This window comes from Hemicordylus capensis, chromosome 6, assembly GCF_027244095.1.
Source record: "Hemicordylus capensis ecotype Gifberg chromosome 6, rHemCap1.1.pri, whole genome shotgun sequence".
NCBI lineage: Eukaryota > Metazoa > Chordata > Lepidosauria > Squamata > Cordylidae > Hemicordylus > Hemicordylus capensis.
The window spans coordinates 3,258,328-3,278,854 of record NC_069662.1 but is presented as its reverse complement, the minus strand read 5'-3'; the positions used below and the strand labels follow the sequence as shown (position 1 = coordinate 3,278,854).

The 20,527-nt window shown below is 54.0% G+C and overlaps 1 protein-coding gene and 2 non-coding genes across 8 annotated transcripts in view; all 3 read right to left on the bottom strand.

Moving 5' to 3' along the window:
• DNAH2 (dynein axonemal heavy chain 2) overlaps positions 1–20,527 on the bottom strand; it is a 158,803-nt gene that overhangs the window by 15,392 nt on the left and 122,884 nt on the right. For all 6 annotated transcript variants that reach the window (XM_053259994.1, XM_053259991.1, XM_053259993.1 and 3 more), the window contains exons 54-73: positions 14,850–14,980; positions 13,913–14,056; positions 13,519–13,686; positions 13,279–13,439; positions 12,415–12,554; positions 12,005–12,152; positions 11,718–11,857; positions 11,316–11,526; positions 10,446–10,562; positions 9,502–9,643; positions 9,118–9,287; positions 8,835–8,951; positions 7,063–7,227; positions 6,427–6,552; positions 5,994–6,142; positions 5,534–5,600; positions 1,625–1,775; positions 1,200–1,348; positions 894–1,027; positions 273–417 (exon numbers count right to left, since the gene is read on the bottom strand). In XM_053259994.1, coding sequence (XP_053115969.1) covers positions 273–417; positions 894–1,027; positions 1,200–1,348; positions 1,625–1,775; positions 5,534–5,600; positions 5,994–6,142; positions 6,427–6,552; positions 7,063–7,227; positions 8,835–8,951; positions 9,118–9,287; positions 9,502–9,643; positions 10,446–10,562; positions 11,316–11,526; positions 11,718–11,857; positions 12,005–12,152; positions 12,415–12,554; positions 13,279–13,439; positions 13,519–13,686; positions 13,913–14,056; positions 14,850–14,980 — 2,875 coding nt within the window. The remainder of the gene's footprint in view (positions 1–272; positions 418–893; positions 1,028–1,199; positions 1,349–1,624; positions 1,776–5,533; positions 5,601–5,993; positions 6,143–6,426; positions 6,553–7,062; positions 7,228–8,834; positions 8,952–9,117; positions 9,288–9,501; positions 9,644–10,445; positions 10,563–11,315; positions 11,527–11,717; positions 11,858–12,004; positions 12,153–12,414; positions 12,555–13,278; positions 13,440–13,518; positions 13,687–13,912; positions 14,057–14,849; positions 14,981–20,527) is intronic.
• TRNAG-ACC (transfer RNA glycine (anticodon ACC)) lies at positions 2,549–2,619 on the bottom strand. Its single transcript has one exon. It is a non-coding gene; the product is annotated as a tRNA-Gly (tRNA).
• Positions 4,732–4,802, bottom strand: TRNAG-GCC (transfer RNA glycine (anticodon GCC)). The gene has a single exon. It is a non-coding gene; the product is annotated as a tRNA-Gly (tRNA).

Here is a 20,527-nt window from a genome sequence, read left to right as displayed (position 1 = left end):
CAGGCAGCAGCCGCTGGGAAGGAAGCAGCCGTGAGGCAGGAGGGCCCCCCCCCCCACTGGGCCCTATGGCTGCTGCCTGTGTTGAGGAACTGGGGCACGGAGACACCCAGCCGTTCCTCTTTGAAAGGGCTGGATGGGACGGAGGCTGAGTGCAGCTCCCCTGTCCTTCCCGGGACCCTCCGCTCTGCGGCCTCCAGCCCCAGCCCCTCCCACCTCCCCACCCGTCTCCTCAGACAGGCTGCCAGCAAGCACAGGACAGCCCTGGCCCTCACCTCCCGGGCCGTGTCAATTTTGATCTCTGTCGTCTCACTCGTTTCCAGTTGCTCTGTGACCTCGGTGGCTGTGACTTTGGATGTCTGCAGCGTGTTCACGAGCTGCACGTCGTCCAAGAGGGAACCGGTGGCTTCATTCAGCAGCCTGAGGGCAGGAGGCAGGGCGGGTGGAGAGGCATGCCGGAAGGGTTGGGCCGGATCCTAGGGAGGGAGCTGGGTTTCCCGCTCTTTCCCCCTTGTGTGGTGAAGCTCTGGAATGCTCCGGAACCCCCTCTCTGTGTGAGCGCAGAGCCCAAGCGTGGTGCACAGAGACCACGGAGAAGCACGCAGCTTGCTTGTCAGAAGGACTCCGCGTTCCTCCAGCGGTTGTCTGTGCAGTCACACCTCTGCGACCTGGGCCTGCCCAGAGCAGCGTTTGGAAGCTGCTAGAACCCCGTGGAGGGCTCAAGCGCCACGTGCCCCGAGGAGGGCAGGGAGAACACTTCCCTCCCTCAGCCACTTGGAAGGGCCCCGCAAGCCAGTTGGTGCCAGTGGGGCTGGGGTGGGGGGTCTGCACAGATGGCCAGATGGACTGAGGAGGGGGAGGGTCAGCCCCCCACCTCTCTCGCTCGCTGCCCTTACCTCAGGATCTCATCCTCCAACTCCTTCAGCTTCCTTTTGCCTGCTGCAATGTTGAGCACCAGGGAGTCCTTCTGCTCTTCCAACTCGGGTCTCTCCCGCCGCACCACAGTGCCCAGGAGCTGAGCCTCCAGGCCCTGGAGAGGTTCAAAGCGCCTGGGTCGGGACCGCCCTGCCCCTGCTCCCTTCCCTGGGGGAGGTCTTCCCCTTCCCCCAGGAGGTCTCAAGGGGGGAGCCCTCCTGGGGGAAAGTGTAAGGAGGAGACACAGACCCCGCCCCCCCACCCCACCCCCCAGGCATGAGCCCTACCTGCTCCTTGACGGCAAAGTTGACAATGGTGGTCTGGGAGGAGGTCTCTGGGGTATAATGTGGGTTGGGCAGCTTGGTCGTGAGGTAGAAGCGGAACTCAGGGTGGTAGTCCACCTCCTTGTCACCCAGCCTGATCAGCAGGCGCCCACCTGCCCGGCACAGGGAAGAGAGTCAGCGGCCAGACAGGACAGGCCTCCCTTCAGCCAGGCCCCAGGGCCGAGGGATCCACACCCCCTTACTGCGTGGACGTACGACCCAGGGAGCAGTTCCCTTCTAGCCAAGGGCCCCCCTTCCCAGAGCGCTACCTTCCACCCTCCCCACCCCACACCTGTGCCCAAGCTGGGAACTGGCTGGAGGCAGAAGCCCACCCCCTCGGCTCTGTCTCTCCCACCCATCCCAATGGCGGGGAGGAGCCAGGTACTCGCCCACTTTGGTGACCGACTTGTTGAGGATGGGGGCCAGCGTGGGGTCCAGTTCCTCCTGCACGTTCTGCAGCAGCACTGGGGAGCCAAGCTGGATGGCGTTCTCAAGGATGCGCAGGTAATCTGGCATCTGCAGGTCGATGATCTTGAGGCCCTGTTGGGAGGCAGGGAGGGGCCTGCATCAGCAATGCCCCAGGAGGCCCAGTGGAGCCCACCCCCACCCCATCTGCAGGAAAACGGGGGTGCTTGCCATGGAGACTGGTCAGGGGGGAAAGGAGCAGACACTGGGGCCCTTTTGCACAGCAATTCACTGGAAGCAGGATTGAACTGGGTCAGCCAAACGGCACTGAATATCGTGCTGGGTTTTCTAGCAATGCCCAGCCCCATAGCAAAGACCCTTCTGCACTGTTTACTCCCAAGGAAGTCCCACCAGCAGAGGTCCCCTGCAATCTTAGTTCAATCCTTCCTCCTGCTTACAGGTTCTCCCACTTGATTTCTCTCTGTTCAGCATGGCTGGAGGATTTGTGGTGACCCCTCTCAAGTGGGGCTGGAGGGTTTCATATGAATTGCCCCTTAATGAGTCGATTTCTGATCCCCACAAGTGGGGTACAGTTAGACTTCCTTGTATTATGATTTCGGTTTCTTATGTTTATAGCTAAATTCTGATACAAATAATAAGAGTGCAAGGGAGCCAGTAATTAAAGCCCCCTCCCCTACAGGCATCAAGAATACCCCAGCTGTGCTGAACAGGAAGCAATATCACAGGCAGAACCTGCAAGCAGGGAGCTTTGAATGATGGGCGGAGCAGCCCTAGAAAGCACCAATCGTGGTTTGCTTGTCCACACCAAAGATACTGGGGCTGCAAATACATTTTATTGCAGAAAAATTGCCACAAATCAGATTCAGAAAAGGGGGGAAAAGTTTTGTTGCATTGGCCGGGAATCGAACCCGGGCCTCCCGCGTGGTAGGCGAGAATTCTACCACTGAACCACCAATGCGATGAAAAACAGCTGGGTTTTCCCTTTGAAATGCGATGTAATTATACGTATGATGCAATGTAATTATGGTAACATGAGAAAAGGCAGCGATGGAATGAACCATAAGTGCAAACTGTAATTCTCTTTCCTCTTCAGCTGAAGATTCAGCCATGGCGGCGGCAGCAGCAGGGCTCTTAACTCAGGGTCCCCAGTTGTTGCTGGACTACAACTCCTATCATCCCCTTGGGCCATTGTGAGGGGCCCTGTGCTGGAGAGGCACCAGCCACCCTCGGAGAACTTGGCTGCTTTGGATTTAATTTGTAAACTTTTGTTGCCATAGGTATTACTGTGACTTTAATTGGTTGTGAGTCACTTTGAACTCCGCCCCCCCCCCTTTTTGAGAGGGAAAAGCCAGACAGGGAGGCCTGTCTCAAGCAAGCCCCGTCAGCAGAGGTCCCCGGTCGTCTTCGTTCAAAGTCTCCTTCATGCAAACTCTGCCCCTTTTATTGTCTTCTGTTTGGTGAGGCTGAGCAATTTGTGATCAAGTGCCCCTTAGTCAGCTTCTGTCCCTCCAGAGCAGGGGGGCAGGGGGCGGGACTACTGGTTTCTCTGAATTATTATTTTTAATACTTGTGTAGCAACATTTCAGTGTAAATAATAACTTTAAAAATTCGAGCCTTTCAAAAATCAAAAATCAAAAATCGAGCCGTTCAAATTGCCTACAACTGCAGTGGGTTTTCCGGACGGGGGCTGTCCATATTCCATGGGAATCGCATTCACTACCCCCCACCCCTCCTCCTCCATTTTAGGCCAATGGGGTCGCAGAGCGGGAATGGCGTGAGGAGGGCTGGGTTTTTAAAAAATTTCCTCTGGGCACTTTTGCGCAAAACCATCACTGGGGGAGCACCATGGTGCAATCTGCAATCCCGTGATTATCTCTATCTTTATTTATTTATTTATTTATTTAAACAGAATGGGATTGTGCATTTGCACGAGAACTCGAGCAAAAAATAAAACCAAAAAAAATCATATATGGAGAGGGGCTTTAGGTGTTAACGAATCCTTGAACTTCGGGATGAGACCTCCACACCACATGGCATTGAGAACAGTTTGCAGGCTTGCTGGTGAATGATTCACGCTGGGCTTCCTTGCAGTAAACAAGGGGCGGGGGAGTTTGTTGCCTTGCAGTAAACAAATAGGACTGCACAGAAGTAAATGATTCAGTTCAATGGGCTTCCTCTTAGCTGCTGCCTCACTGTGCAAAAGCCAGGCTCAGACGGCGAGGGAGAAAGAGAGTGGGGAGCAGCCTGCCGGGAGCTCACCCTACCTTGGGAGGGTGCGCACGGGGCCCCCATCTTGCTCTTCTTTGCCACAAGCCCCAGTGCGCGCACACACACACCCCCTCCCGCCACCAAGCCCATCTAAGAGACCTCTAAGAAGAGATGCTGCTTTTCTGTCCCCCTCTCTGAATGTGTGGATTGGGGAAGAGGCAGGCAGGCAGGCAGGCAGGAAGTGGGGCTCTTTCCAGAGGCTGAACAACCCCCCGCCCTTCCGTGGCTGCCCTCTGCCCCAAGCTTGTCCCCCTCCCTCCTTCCTTCCGTCCCTGCCTGCCCACCCGCTCATTTGCTCGCTCCACTGTCCACACTACACTACGTTGCAATGCACAAAACTACGGAACAAGCCCCCTAAAAACAGAAAAATACAGCTACTTTCCTGCAACACATTTACCACATTATAGGGCTGAAACGCATCAATAAAATTTGAAACCATGCATTGGAAATATGGACGGCACCCTGCTGACAGTGCAGCGACCATGATGTCGCAACTCAGGAAATTTGGAGGGGCACTTAGCAGACATGTTGCGAACCTGTTGCAGGGAGTAGTCTGGAAAATGCCCAGGTGGATTTTTTTACTCTGGATAAAAATTGGGCTACACTCTTAACACACAATGAAAAACCTGTATCGTGTGTGAAGTGCTCCCAGATAGCTCACAGAGACTTTGGGGTAAATCAGGCCAATATATGAATGCACATCCTCCATTCCGGAGGAGATGTGAGCTAAAAGCCCCATGTGGAAAACGCCCAGGGACTCCCAACTTGCTTTTGCTGAATTGTGAAAAACAAAAGCTTTTGTTGCATTGGCCGGGAATCGAACCCGGGCCTCCCGCGTGGCAGGCGAGAATTCTACCACTGAACCACCAATGCAATGAAAGGCAGCTGGGTTTTCCCTTTGAAATGCAATTATTCTTAATTATGCAATGTAATTATGGTAACATGAGAAAAGACAGCAATGGAATGAACCATCAGTGCAAACCGTAATTCTCTTTCCTCTTCAACTGAAGATTCAATGAGCAGGTACCATATAGAGCATTCTCAACTTAGGGTCCCTAGATGTTGTTTAACTACAACTCCTATCATCCCCTTTGGCCATGGTGGCTGTGGATCATGGGAGTTGTAGTGCAACAATATCTGGGGACCCTAGCTTGCGAGTCCCTGGCCTAGAGAAGTAACAGCCAAGCTTGCAGACCTTGGCTGCTTCTAATTTGCAAACATTTTTTTTGGAGCCCCTGGTGGCGCAGTGGTAAAACTGCCGCCCTGTAACCAGAAGGTTACAAGTTTGATCCTGACCAGGGGCTCAAGGTTGACTCAGCCTTCCATCCTTTCGAGGTCAGTAAAATGAGTACCCAGAATGTTGGGGGCAATATGCTAAAAATCATTGTAAACCGCTTAGAGAGCTCTGGCTATAGAGTGGTATATAAATGTAAGTGCTATTGCTATTGCTATTGCTATTTTTCTCGTTAATTAGGGTAGTATTGTTACCCTAATTGGCTGTTAGTCACTTTGAGCTTCTTTGTGAGAGGCAAAAGCCAGAAAGGAAGTCCATGGATGGTTTTCTGGAGCCTCCCCCCGCCCGCCCCGCCCTCGGCTCTCTTTACCTTCTTGGCTTCCATGTTCTTGATCCATTTAGTTGCCTGGCACTGCGGGTCAATCATAAGAGGCCACCTAGTGAGGAGCAAATGGTCAAGGACAGAGGCGTAACTAGGGAAAACGGCGCCCGGGACAAGCACTGAAATGGCACCCCCCCACCGTGCCCCCCCGCCGCCGCCCCCCCCCACATGGCGGCGCCCCCACGTGACCAGAAAAGATGGCGCCCGGGGCACGTGCCCCCCCTGCCCCCCCCTATAGTTACGCCTCTGGTCAAGGAAGATGGAGTCCAGTGCTGGAGGCACTCCACGCTCCAAGGAGCTCACCTCAGCTCCTCAGCTTGGGGCTTCAGAGAGAAGCAGCGGGGAGATGCTGTGCTGGACGGGATCCCTCGTTGGATCCCAGCCGGGTGTGGCTGACAGGCCCTCTCAACTGCCAGGTGCCCAGTTCATCTTGCTGGCCGATGCTTACCGGTTGCCTCGTGTGACGATGATCCCGTTCTCAGTGGAGAAGCTGTCGGACGGCAGCCCCTGAATGTTCCAGTTGCGGACGATGGTTGGGTTGGTGAGGAAGCCGTCGCACGTGAAGCGAGGGGAGCAGGGCACTTGCAGCTCTCGGACCTGCAGGCCAGGCAGAGCAGGGAGGTCAGCCCCAGCCTGCCTGCTACGCTGGCCAATCCCCGTGGACAAGGGGGAGGCAGAGGGATCTCTCTGGCAGTGGGGCTGGCCTCTTGGGGGATCGCAGCCTCCAAGAAGCAGCCTCTGGCCATCCGGCCTGGAGGCTGGCACCACTTGCTCAGAGCAAGCCCCACGGCCCTCCCCCACCAAAGGGGGAGTTTCGGGAAGGAAGGTGGGCCAGGTGCTGGCTTGGCAGCCAGTGGCCCCCAGGAAGGTACGAGGCTCACCTGTCTGATCCAGATGTGCGAGAGAATCTCGTCCCGGTAATTCGACAGGAAGGGCCCCATGTAGGAGAGAAAGGCCGCTGCCAGGAGGCAGTCTCCCACCAGGTAGCTCAGATCTTCCTCCAGACCCTGTAGGGAAGCAGGAGGCAAAGGTCTGGGGCAGGGCTTGCCTTCTGCCCACCGCCTTTCTGCCCCCTTCGTGGGGAAGCAGCCAGCACGCCCTTCCTCACAGCCTAGAAATATGGCAGCCAAAACCCGACCCAGGAGCCAAGGGAGGCCTACGGGCCGTTTCGTGATATCCTGCAATTTGCACACACACACGGCTACATCAAATAGAGCGGACCCCAGAGTTCTGCATCAGGTCCTGTCATTAGCAGCTCATCCTGCCAAAGCCGGGGCGGGGGGCTGCCAAACGAGGCAGCTTGGGTTGCTCCTCTCTCTCCCACCCCGCCTGAGAGCTACACTGTCTGCAGGCTGGCCAGCGTCAGGTAGAGCTGCACAGCTCTACTTGATGGATGGCCAGCCGGCAGACAGCATGGCTCTCGGGCGGGGTGGGAGAGAGAGAGGCTGCCGAGCTGCCGGGAAGCAGAGGCAGCTGCAACTCCTTTCCCTCCCCCCGCCCTGGCCATTAGGACAAACCTTGACCGTTTCCTCCCACCGGATCTTCTCGCCAGCCAGGCCCGACACCAGCTTGTCAGCCCGGTCCAGCTTGATCTCCATCTCCTCCATCTTCTTGCGCAGCTCCTCCTTCTGGGCCAGTTTCTCCTCATACTCCCTCTTGAGCATCTCCAGCTTCTCAGCCACCTGAGCAGGGGGAGGGAAAAGATCCTAAGCACCAGGGCGCTTTCCAGATTACATGCTGCAACGCACTCGCAACGTATCCACCTGTGCTTCCACATCCGTGTCGCTGCATTGTCAGCAGGGTGCCAGTCATATTTCCCATGCCTTGATTCAAATTTTAATGACACATTTTTGCCCTACAGTGTTGTAAATATGCTGCAGGAAAGTAGCTGATTTTCCCCCATTGTAGGGAGCCTTGCCCCGCATTTTATGTTTTATAGTGTTCTGCACTATGGACAGTTCTTTGCCGCCCCGCCCCACCCATGCTTGCTTCCCCTGCCACCTTGCCGTGGGTAGAGAAACAGCCAGGGAGAAATCTGGGCTTTCCCCTCCTTTCCTCCCCACAGATCCCAACCCCACACCTCCTCCCTCCTTCGCTTGCTTCCAATATAACTTGAGCTTGTCAACACAGAGGGGAGGGGAGAGCAGCTGAGCAGATTGATGAATCCAACCCTTTCTTGTGCACTTTTTACTGAAGAGGAAGCCCATTGAACTAAATCATTTACTTTTGTGCAATCCCACTTGCTTACTACAAGGCAAAGGGCAGGGAGAGAGAACAGTCACTTACTTAAAAGGAAAACCACTGAACTGAATCATGATTCATTTACTTCTGTGCAATCTCACTGGAGGAGCGCTCGCCTCCCCTCTGCTCCTTCCCTCCTATTTATTTATTTACTGATTCCTCTGGAGGCAGGCCACCGCCACCCTCCCTCCTCAGAAGGCCCGGCCGGAGGGAAGCAGCGAGAGCGACACTGGAGAGGAGAAAGCACCCCACCGCCGCTGCAAGGCTCCCCGGACCTAGCAAGGCTCTGCCTGGGGCACCAACTGAGGAGGAGTGGCAGAGACTGCTGTTGCTGCTGCTACAGCCGCCCCCAGCAGCCCTGGTGGGGGAGCTGAGGGGTCGCAGGCTGCCGCCGCCGCCGCCACCATGGAAGAGAGAGCCCACCCGGGTGCGCCAGTTCTTCTCTTTCCCCCTTCCAGGCTCACCACAGGATTCCCTTTTGCTTCCCCATTTTTTAAAAATATATTTTTAAAAAAAATATTCCTGGAATCACTTGCACAAGGATGCAACAATGAAAGGCTTTGTTTTGGAACAGGACTTCCCCCTGCTGGCGGATTAGCATCAGGCAGCAGAGGAATTGTGTATTTTTTTAAAGGGTCATCATGCCACACACCCTCCACGACTCCATTGGCCCACATGGAGCAGGAGGAGGGGCAGATACATGTGTTTCAAGGAGAATATGGACACTCCTGCCTGGAAAATACGCTGCAGCAGATGGAAAATATGATTGGCCCCCAGTTAACAACAAAGCATTAAACAACCCTTTACTCTCGTTTTGACTCCATTGCACTCTTCCGTCAGAGTTTGCAACGCATTAACTGTTGCAAATCTTGTAGTCCAGAAAACGCCTAACAGTCTCCACAGCAGGATGCTTTCCCAGGAGGGCAACGATGCATGGGCTAGGATCCCCCCAGGGCTGTGATCAGAAGTGCATCAGAGACTCTCCAGACCATGCCAGCGACCCCTGCGGCCCACCATGCTCCCAGGTTTTCCTCGGCAGCAGACTGACCTCTCGGAGCCTCTCCTGGGCCTCAGCCTGGGCGGCTTGCTTCTCTGCCAACTGGGCCAGGGCGGCATTCATGCGATCACGCTTGGGCTGAACCACACGGTAGATGCGGCCGTACTTCTGTGAAGGGGGCAGAGAGGCAGACACTGGAGGGCAACCTGGAAAGGCCGAGACAAGCCTTTCTCCCGGCGGCCACACAGGGCAAGGGCAATCCTGATTCCACAGGCCCCCTGGATTCTCCCAGAAGGCTCGTCCCCCATGCCATAGCCCACACTGCCCAGCTCACCTCCATGGCTCGCACCCACATGCATAGGGATTTCGCAGCCAGGGAGACCCGCCCGATGATGTCCGGCTGGAAGTCCGGCTGGGAGCAGTAGGCGCTGATCTTCTTGAGCACCTTGTCAGAGATGTTGTCCTTGTCGTAGTAGACCAGCTGCTTGATGAAGTTGGGCTCACCTGCATGAGCAAGGCTGAGATCAGGGAGGCTAGAGCAGAGTCCTCACCGCCCAGCCCCTCGCACTCAGAGCCCGGCCACCCCGCTGGGTCTTTCAGTCTCCAGAGCTTGTTCTCCAAGGTGACTACGAGCACCTCCTTGACCTCAGGCTCTCCCCCGACCCCCACCACCCCACAAGCACACCCTGCCAGCCAGGGCCCCATGGTTGTCCCTTACCCAGCTGCTTCTTGGCTTCTGCCCAGGTGGGCTCACTGCCGCGCAGGATCATGACGGCCTGCATGACCGTCTCTACCAAGGTGGGTGGCCGCCCGTAAGACTTGATCTCAGTCAAGTCCTTCTTGTTGAGCGACTCCAAGGCCTGGCAGGATGAAGGGAATAGGGGCCATTCAGGAGGGGCTGCCCCAGAGGAAGAGTCACATGGGAGGGCCAGCACAGAAACAGGGAGGGACAGAGGTCTCCTTAAGCCTCTAGAGGTTTATCATCAAGCGTGACCGTCAAGCGCAGGCTTGGCCTGTTGGTTTGGCAGCTGGTGGGAGGGCTTGGTTGGGAGGGCAGCTGGCAGTGGCGGCTGTGACAGAGTGGAGAACCCAGGGGGGCTTGAGACTTCCACACTCAGTGGTAGAGCACCTGAGTGGCAGGGAGAAGATCACACCTCCTGGGAAAGACCCTGGGAGAGCCCTGGCCAGTTAGAGCAGACAATACCGAGTGAGCAGACCAAGAAAGAAAGAAAGCAGGATGTGTGCGAGGTTCTAGTAGGCAGCAGGTCTGGCTAGTTTGCCAAAGAGAGTCTAGACGCCCTTTCAAGGTGGGTTTAAGAAAATCCACTAGGAACGGCCCAGGACAGGGGTTCTCAACCTTGGGTCTCCAGAAGTGGTTGGTCCACTACAACTCCCAACCTCCTCAGCCACAATGGCTTTCAATGGCTTTCAGCTTTCAGCCATTGTGGCAGAAGATGATGGGAGCTGTAGTCCAGCCACTGCCCTAGGGATTGCTTGGAACCCACTGTTCAGTACAAAGAAAGGGACTCTGCCCTCCCTCCACAGGCTCACTGGAGAGGTGCTCCCAGGCCGCCCTCCCACACTGCTGCTGCCGCCGCTGCCGCCCCTCTGCTTGCCCAGACAACCACAGTCCACCAGAAGCGTCTCAGGGCCACCCGCTACCTGCATGGCCTCTTCCAGGGCAGGCAGCGCCTCCTCCAGGTCTTTCTGGGCATTGTCAGCCAAGGCTTTGCACTTGACCTCTTCGATGGCAATCTTCTCGCTATTCGCCGTCACGGTCTGCAGAGAGAGGAGGCACATTGGTGAAGAAGGACTGTAACAGCCATAATTCACAAAGCCACTGGAATTGCTGGGTGCTGGGCAGCAATCAGAGACCACAGCAGCAGGCCTGCCCACAGGTTGACAACCTAAAGGTAGGATGCAAGACCATAGAGAAGAGAGGGATCAATAGGGCAGAGGTCCTCAACCTTGGTCCCCAGGTCTTGGACTACAAAAACTAGCCAGCTGGGATGATGGGATATGTAGTCCAGCAACATCTGGGGACCAAGGATGAAGACCCCTGCATAGGGGAAAGCCAGAGTGAAGAGCTTTCAGGACAGGCCAGTGGAAGGGTCTTTTCTTGCAGGTGGCTAATGCGGCTGCTGGAAGTTGTTCACACCCGGTGTTTAGTTCACATCTCCTCTGGAGTGGAGTGGATATCACATATTGGCCAAATTTACCCCCAAAGTCCCTGAGAGTGATTGGGGAGCCCTTCACAGACAATCTGGGTTTTTCATCACACATTAGAGTGCAGCCCAATTTATGTCCGGGGTTTAAAAAACCCACTGGGTGTGTCAGTTTTTGGGGACAACTTTGAACTTGCGGTAAAGCCTCGCAGAAAACCTGCTGACGGTAAAGCCTGCTGTCTGGGCAAGCTCCAGGAGGCCAAGGGGTAGGATGGCTGGCCTCTGGCAGGGTCGGGGGGGGGGAGGAGGAGGAGGCGGGGGAGAGGGGCAGCTGTGAAGAGGGACCCAAGGCACAGAGGCGGCTCACCTTCTGCTGCTCGTCAGCCTCCCGCTTCTGCTGGACAATGATGACCAGGTACTCCTCGCACTGCTTCTGGAACTCGGCCACCTTCTTCTTGGCATCCTCCAGCTCCAGTGTCATCACCTCCACCTTCTGCCGCGTCTCGTCGATTTTGAAGAGGCCGTTGCGCAGCTTGCTGGCCTGCTCCATGAGCTCCTTCCGCTTCTCCGCCAGGAGCCTGCGAGGAGAGCGGAAGCAGGTGGCTGCCCCACAAGCAGCGGCCTGGGGGCCCAGGGCAGCCCAGCTGCTGGCTGGTCTGCCAAGTCTCCCCGGCAGCCCCACACTCCTGGGCTCTCAAGCTGGGGCAGCTCTTTGCCCTCCCAGCCGGCTCCCCAGCCCAGAGAGGGGGTCCAAAGAGTCTGCCCTTACTTCTTGTAGCCAGAGACCAGCTCCAGGTAGTTGGTGGGGGTGACGTAGTTGTGGCGCCTCAGTTCCAGCAGCATCCGCTGCGAGTATCTGGCCACGGACCAGTGCATGGTCACAAAGATCCGAGCCACACGCTTGTGGATCTGAGGAGGAGGAGGAGGAGGAGTCGGCTCACAGAAGGCTAGCGCTGGCAGGGGCCCTGTGGGCCACCTAGTCCCCTCCACTGCCCAGTCCGGTGGAGGAAAGCTCCCCACCGCCAGCCCTCTGCCACCTCTCCAACGGAGCCTTACCGTATCGAGGCTGCCTCTTTCCACGCTCCCCAGTTCCATGCCCTCCAGGTACTTCTCCGCCACCTCCAGCAGCGCCTCCTTGGGCCACTCGGAGAACCAGTCAATGGTGGTGCAGTTCACCAGGGCGGGGTACTGGCGGATCCAGTTCCTGAGAGAGGGAGAGCGCCCCTGATGCCTGCTACTCCTGCTGCTGCCCCTCTGTTTCCTCGCCCCATCCTGCCCCTGCTCCCTCTCCCATGATCCAGGCTGGGTTCTCACTCTGTTTCCGTCTTCCACAACTCCCAGCCGCCAACGGCGTCTCCGTCTCCTTAAGTGGCCGCCACCCTCCTCCACCAGGGGTCACTGTTGCTCCAAGCAGGAGCGGCCACCTTGCCTGCCTGCAGGGCAGGCGTCCTCCCAGCGCCTCTCACCTGAAGGGATCACCCACGGGGCTCAGGCACAGCACCACGTGCAGGTTGTTCCGCACCCTCTCAATCAGGTAGGCAAACATGCTGTCCTGGCTCTCCTGGATGCCCTCCTTCCGAGCCGCGTCTATGATGTGGGTTTGGATCTGGATCGAAAGAGGGGAGGCAGGGAGGCTTCGAGTGGCCCTTGCAAAGGCAGAGGGCCAGGGCCGCCCTCCCTCTAGAGCAGGGGATCTCCACCTTGGGTCCCCAGATGTTGTCCAGGCCGTTGGCCATGGGAGCTGTAGTCCAACCACATCTGGAGACCCAAGGTGGAGATCCCCTGCCTTAGATGTGCACTGGGGGTGCCTGTCATTACGGCACAGTGAGGCAAAAGAACTCTGCACATGCTCAAAGTCACATTCAATCTGACTGCACATTTTCCCGAGCTCAACTCTGAGAAAGGATTCCAGGGCTGGGCCTTGGCCAAGAAACCAGTTTTGAATCCCAGGGCTCTGCCTGAAAGGTGTGAAGTAATACTAAAGGGGAGCTCTGAGCATGTGTAGAATGTCTTTCCCCCTACGCTACTAGGTCAAAAAGCACAGCTCCCAAGCAGAGGCTAGCACCAGCCCTTCTCAGACTTTAGCACTTCCTGAGGCAGGTCAGAGTCTGGGGACTGTCCAGAACCTCTTAGACAGAGGTGCACCACCCCAAAACAGCATCTACCTCCCGTTCTAAGGAGGAGAGGTAACCCAATTATTCAAGTTGCCCACTTGGGTGGGACGGATAAGAGGATGGGCAGGGGATACATGATCTGTGGACTCCATGCACTAACCAATCCTGGCCCCTCCCCGCCCCCTGACCTTCCAGAGACATAAGGAGCACACACACCTCCTCAAACTCGTCCGCCTTGTAGAGGTTGGGCACCTCCCCAGAACTGAGGATGTTATTAATGTCCTCTAGGAAGCATTCGTCTGCAATCTGAGTGTCCACAAAGAGGAAGGTGGTGGGCTTCTGATCGACCCCCGTCTGGCGGTAGAGCCTCTTGATGTCTAAGGGAAGAGCCAGCGAGGAGGGCTGGTGAGAGGGCAGGCAAGGAGGGGGGCTAGAGGGGGCAGGAGCGCTCCTCACCTTCACGGAACTCCTGCTTGCGGTACTGCCTGGAGACCTCGATCTGGAAGGTGTAGTACTCGCAGATGGACGAGGCCAGGCGGGCGAGGCTCTGGCGCCCGCTGCCTCCGATGCCCACCAGGAGCATGTTCCCACGGGGCTGGCTGATCACCCGGATGATACGGGTTACTGCAGGAAAACCAGGCAGTCACAAGAGTGGCAGAGAGGTGGGAGGACATATCCGGGCTGCGACGTGCCCCGGCGCCATGTCCCCTCCCAAGGTGAGCCAGGTCAGGTGGGATGCATGCCTTCCTGCAATCGTGCCCCTGCCCCGCACTGGGGTGGTTCTGGGAAACGGCAGAGGGGGCCAGCCCTGAACTGAAGCTGCTGCCGGAGTCTGCACCCTCCAACTCACTGTGTTCAATCGCATCTCGGAAGAGCACCAGCCTCATGCGCACCACCCCTGGCATCCGGTTGTAGTCCCCCAGTGCCCGCTCCATCTCTGCCTTCAGGACGGCCATGTCCGTCATGTCCTCGTACACGTTCCGCATGAAGTCCCCTGAAAGAAAGTACTGCCTGACATCTGCCTGACAGCCGCTCCACGCCCCTTTGAGCTCAGCCCCACAGACCCCATTCAGGCCTGGCTCCCAATCATCTGGCAATACATGGCACCCCAGCCTCTGCAACCAGAAGCAGGAACCCTGAAGGCCCAAAAATGTTCTACAACTTTCCACCTCCTTTATCTGTAACCACAGGGGTTATCACTCCCTTTTCAATCAATTATGTTTTCTTCTCATGCAACCAAGATTAGAATGTGCACGCATGTGGCCTGCAACATTTAGACGATTGATCAGTTAGATTAATCAGTTTAAAACATTTTGATTGACTAAAAAGATAACTTAATTAATTGGGCAGCAGATTTTAATTATTTTAATACAAATAAATAATAATTATAAAGGGGGGTGCCTCTTCCAGCATGAAATGAGAGAATGCCTCTTCCAATTTGAGAAGGGGGAATACCTCTTTCAAAGCACTGCCTGATGGGTTGTGTATGCATCAACTAAAAACAGAAAATATGCTTCTTTCTTTAGGACCATTTTTCCCCTGATATGGGAAATACATGTAGATTTAATCCATGACTCAATCAAAACTTGAATGATTCATCAACAATTTTGCTTTTAAATCAAGTGATAGCCTTACTCTTCATATATAAAGCCACTGGAGGCCCAAAGATCCATGTGGGGGACCTTGCTTTTCAACAGACAGTTCTTGACAGTAATTGCTCTTGACCACACACCCCTTTGCCCTCCCAGGCTCAGGGCCCCAGCCTCAAGGAAGCATCTGGCACGTACCAAAAATAGGGGAGCGCCTGTTGGGGCAGAGATTGTGGAAGGTCACGTCAAAGCATGTGCCTAGCTTCTCACTCAAGAGGACAATGAAGGTCTCCATATCTGCAGCATCCACCAGCCGGTCAGAAAAGACCCTGGAAGGGGAACGAGAAGAGGAAAAGAAGAGAAGGGGGTGCTTCACTCATGCCAATTCTTTGCGTGCCCATCTGTGCAGACACCCCATCGACAGCCTTCACGTTTGGAACTGTCTAGAGCTGTCTCAAGAACGCTGGCACGAGCTTCGCCTCTATGGAGTGAGAGGGCATGTCCGGATGGGCATGGCTAGTGCCTCTCCCCTCTGTTTCCTGAGAGTGCTGCAGCAGAACGCAGTGAGGAGGGCTGCGGGACTACAGAGAGGACCCCTCAAAGAACATCACTTCCAGGTGCTGCTGCTACTACAGATAAGCATCCCGCTCCTCCCTCCAAAGGTGTTGACGCGAGACCCACAAGACCTTGCAGGGAGCGACGCAGCAGAGAAAGAGACGTGGGGGGCATCAGAACAAGGCAGCCCAGTGAAAGCAGGACAGGGCTCGGCGGAAACGGAGAGCCCCGTGTTCCTCATCACTGCAAGGCCTGGGAGCCAGTGGCAGCTGCCATTGATCCCAACTGCAGCACCCTGATGAATGGTTCATTGGGACGGTGCCAAGTTTTGCTCGCCATCAAATCCTCTGCACAAGCCATGCAGAAGCAACTGTTCCCAGCACACAGGGCTGCACGTTGCCCAGTGCTGGTGGGGGAGAGTGTGTCTCAGCAAGTCCCCGTGCCACCTGGGCATTTTTCACACGGGGCTTTTAGCTCACATTTCCACCAGAATGGAGGGGGTGCACTGACATATCGGCCAGATTTAACCCAAGTCCCTGTAAGCATTTCACACACAATTCCGATTTTTCATTTCTAAGAAAAAAAAGAAAACTCTAAAAAGTTAACCAGAAGTGAACCCTTGTCTTGACTGACAGGCTAGTGACCTCCAGAGATTGCCCAATCAGTTCACCAGCGGGGTGGGACCTAGAGAGCTGTTGCTGGGAATTCTGGGAACAAGAATGGAAGTTCTGTGCTGGAGGAGCAAGGGGACATGTGGCAATGGAGTTTGCTGCAATAGGATGACTGCAGCTCTTGGAAGATGGATCTGCAGGAGGCTTGACTCTCATCAGGAGCTTGGTGAGTTAAAGGAAATAGGGGAAGCCAAGGCTTTTCGCTTCGGGAACCCAGCATAGGGAACAGTTTGGTTAGACTGTGTGTCAGGGATTTGCTTTGCTTTCTGTGTGCTTTGCATTTTCCCAAACATCTGTTCTTTGCAACTGAGTAACTAAGCTTTTACTGCATGCCACCCCACTATCATTCGGGGTGCCGCTGAAGTATTCTTATAACCAACTAAGTATTTTTAAGTTTATCTAACCAACCAAAAGCCTCAAATGGAACCAGTCTATAGTAATTGAAAAGGACCTGTAACCATTTAAGCATTCTTAAATGCAACCTAAAACTGAAGCTTGAGACAACCTATTTTTGTAGCCTTTTGAACAAAGGTTTTTTCTTTGTTCTTTACCTTTTTCAAGCCTCCAAGAGCGGTTATTGACCAAGCAGGAGGAAGTGGGGGCTTTTCTCTGGTGCAAACATGTCTCAATGAGAGTTCGGCCAAATTAACAATTTAACTTCATGTATACAGGCAGTAGGCCTGGGTGAACAATTGGTTTTATTCTTGCCTATTAGCAAGGGGGAGCAGATTTTTGTATTTGCCCAATGCCTAGCTACAGAGGGAGCTTGGATTAAAGCACCCAATCCACTGTTCCAGTTCTCTGCAAGTTTAGGGTGCTTGGTGGCAGCATTTTAAATCTACCAGAAATATAAAAAGGTTTTAGGAGAAGTCCAACCAGGCAGCTCACCAGCGATGACTCGGCATTTCTTTTTCCTCATGTGAGTTAGCTCTGAGACAAAGACTGTAATCCACTACAAGAGTGTGGCCTGATTTATATCCAGGGTAAAAAAAATCCACTTTCTGCATCGGTTTTTTTAGGCAATTTTGAACTCACAGTAAAGACTGGCAATAAACTCGCAGTAAAGCCTGCTGTGTGAAAAATGCCCTTGCAAGGCACACACAAAGTGTTGGGAAGGTTAGTCCTTCCCATGGCTTTCCCCATAGAGTTTGTGTGAGGGGACACTTCCCTTCACTCCAAGCACACCTTCCAAGATGGCACGGGGGCCAAACAGGGCTCCATTTCTCATAAAGCTCCCCCATCAGTTAGTGCTGGGGAAAGCACAGTCAGAAATAAGAACATAAGAACAGCCCTGCTGGATCAGGCCCAAGGCCCATCCAGTCCAGCATCCTGTTTCCCACAGTGTTCCACCAGATGCCTCTAAGAAGCCCACAGGCAAGAGGTGAAGGCGTGCCCTCTCTCCTGCCGTTACTCCCCTGGAACTGGTATTTTGAGGCATTTTGTCTCTGGGGCTGGAGGTGGCCAATGCCCTCAGTCTAGTAGCCATTGATAGACCTGTCCTCCATGAATTTGTCCAAGCCCCTTTTAAAGCCACCCAGGCTGTGGGCTGTCACTACATCTTGTGGCAGAGCATTCCATGGCTCTAACATTGAAGGTTTCCCCTCAAAGTGGCCCCCACTCGAAAGATAGCAAAGGTCACTGGTATATCCAAAGAAGAGTTTTGCCATGGCAAATTATGAGGAAAGGTGGGTCGGCCAGAGGGCTCCAAGCTCAGCAACCTGCTGAGCCATGGTGATTGCAGGGAGGAGGGGCACTTCGGACGACAAAGCACACTGGCCACACAATAAGCTTTGTGAGGACCAGTGGCAAGACCCAAGCCGGTCCCAGTCTCAAAATTGGAGGGTGCAAGTGGGGCAATCCTTTCAAGAAGTGTTTAACATGGAACTCTGTGAAGAAGGATCTAGATGGGGACCTTGGATGGAAAGCATACATAACAGCTAAGTGAGCAATGAGAGAAGAGGTGCTGAGCTAAGGCCTTTAAGGAAAGGAGGTAGGAGAGGATGGAAGGAATAGAAACCAGCACAAGGACGACCCCAAAGAATGTAGCAAAGGTTGAGAAGAGAGATCACTTCCATGTATAGGAACAATGGGGTCAATGCCTTTCTGATTTCAAGAAGAACCCATTGCAGACCCAGAATGAGACATCCAGGTGGAGACTCCAACCTGCATCCTTGGACGGAAGTTGTGGGATTGGAGGGAAGCAGGTGCAAAATGGTGCCATGAGAAGTGGGAATGCGTGGCAAACCATGATTGCTACTGTCGCCACCGGACAATCAGGAAACATTCTGCACAATCCGCAAGGATTTTGTACAGTGCCCAAGATAAGGGAGCGGAAGAGGGGGAAAGGGTTAGCAGAACACTGTCCCCCTCCCAACGGAGCAGGTCATGAGGTGGGGGTAGGTGCCAACCAAGGTGTTTCAGGAGGAGGCTTAGAAGCAGGCACAGTTATCTTTTTGTGCTTCTTCTTAGGCTCAGGTAGGAAATGGACACACCCATCTTCTCTGAGTTCTCCTGCCAGCAAAGGTCAGGGTATACGGCATCGGGCCAGATCACAGAGCTGACAAGGGAACAACAGGTCACTCATCAGTGGCCATCTGTACTTCTAAATAAATGGGCTATGTGCTTGCACAGAGACCTTGTCGGAATCTAACAAGCTCAATTCTCCTGCTTTGGGCGGGAACCCCGCCCCTAGCCACTATATGTGGCTGCGCCACTCCTCATCCCCTCAGTCACAGAGTCCAGCTTCAGTGAACCCTGCGGGGAGGACGGGAGGGCATTTAGAAGTACAGATGACCACTAGAAGAACCAAAGTTACAGGTGAATAACCTGTAGTTCTTCGATGTGGTCTCTGTCTTTTACACAAATTGGTGCAAAACAAGGAGGAGGGAAGAACAGAAGCAAATATAATCTGCCAGAATTTTTTTATTTCAGAAACAAGTACATCAACTGAAAATGGATTGCAGGACACTCCTGCCAAATACAGCATCATTCCGTGCCCTGGTATCAATTGCATAATGATGGATAAAGGAATGGGACGAAGCCCAAGTAGCTGCCTGACATATAGTGTTCAACGGGACCACCTGATCAAAGGCCACAGAGGCCGCCACGGAACTAACAGAGTGTGCCTTAACAGTTGCAGGCAAATGCTTATAAGCCAACTGATAACAAAGTTCAATCATGGAAACTATCCACCTAGTCATGGATTGGGCTAAGACTTGGAGACCTTGGAGACTTGGTGGCCCATCGTACAGAAAGAACAAGGAAGGAGATTTTCTCCACTCAGCAGACCTCTGAACATAGAAAGAGAATGCCCTTTGAACATCTAAACGGTATAACCTCCTTTCTGCATCCGATGAAGGATTTGGAAAAAACATGGGCAAAGTGAGCGGGGACGAACAATGAAACATAGACACCACTTGGGGCAGGAACTTGACATCTGTCCTGAGTACAACCTTGTCATGGAACTGAAGGTACGGTTGGTCAGCCCTCAGGGCCCTTAATTCACTCACCCTCCTGGTGGAGGTAATGGCCACCAAAAAGGCAACCTTCCAGGTCAGCAGACGGGGATCTATTATTATTATTATTATTATTATTATTATTATTATTATTATTATTATTTTATTACATTTATATCCCGCTCTTCCTCCAAGGAGCCCAGAGCGGTGTACTACATACTTGAGTTTCTCTTTCACAATAACCCTGTGAAGTAGGTTAGGCTGAGAGGGAAGTGACTGGCCCAGCTAGTTTTATGGCTGAATGGGGATTTGAACTCGGGTCTCCCCGGTCCTAGTCCAGCACTCTAACCGCTACACCGTGCTGGCTCTTTGAAGCCAAAGGCTCAAATGGCAGCCGTAGTAGACCAGCCAAGACTACTGACAGGCCGCAAGCAGGTGACATAACAGGATCATCTGGGAACATGTGTGTTAAACCTTTCCAAAAACTTTTTACCACCAGATCTTTAGACCATGAAGCCTGGTCAGCAGAGGAAACGTGCCACAATGGCAGCCAAATACACCTTAAGGGATGAAAGCTTTAAACCAGATTCCTTAAGGGACAATAGATAGTTACATACATCTTGCACAGATGGATTAAATACATCAAACCCGTGTAGGAAAGCAAAGGAAGTGGAATGACTCCACTTGTGCTCATATGACTTCCATGTGGACTGCTTTCTAGCAGCAACCAAAACTTCCTTAAGTCTCAACAGGAAGTCGGCAGGACCTTCCACACCATCAGGTGAAGAGACCGAACATCCGGGTGGAACACCCGTCACTGTTCCTGAGACAGCAGGTCTGGCAGGGCAGGAAGGTGTTTCCAGTCCATCGCCAAGTGCCTCAAGGTCAGAAACCAAAACCTCCTGGGCCACCATGGGGCTATCAGGATTGCCCAGGCCCGATCTACCTTCAGTTTATGCAGGACCCTCAGAATGAGGGGGAACGGGGGGAACACATACAGAAGAGGGCCCGTCCAAGACCGGACAAAGGCATCGCCCAGAGAACCCACACCCTCTCCTCCCATGGAGCAGTAACGGGCACATTGTGTATTGTCCCGGGATGCAAATAAGTCCAGAGTTGGGACCCCTCCAAGTTACAAATATGTCCCTCAAAACACCTTGATGCAATGCCCACTTATGTAAGACCACTGTCATTT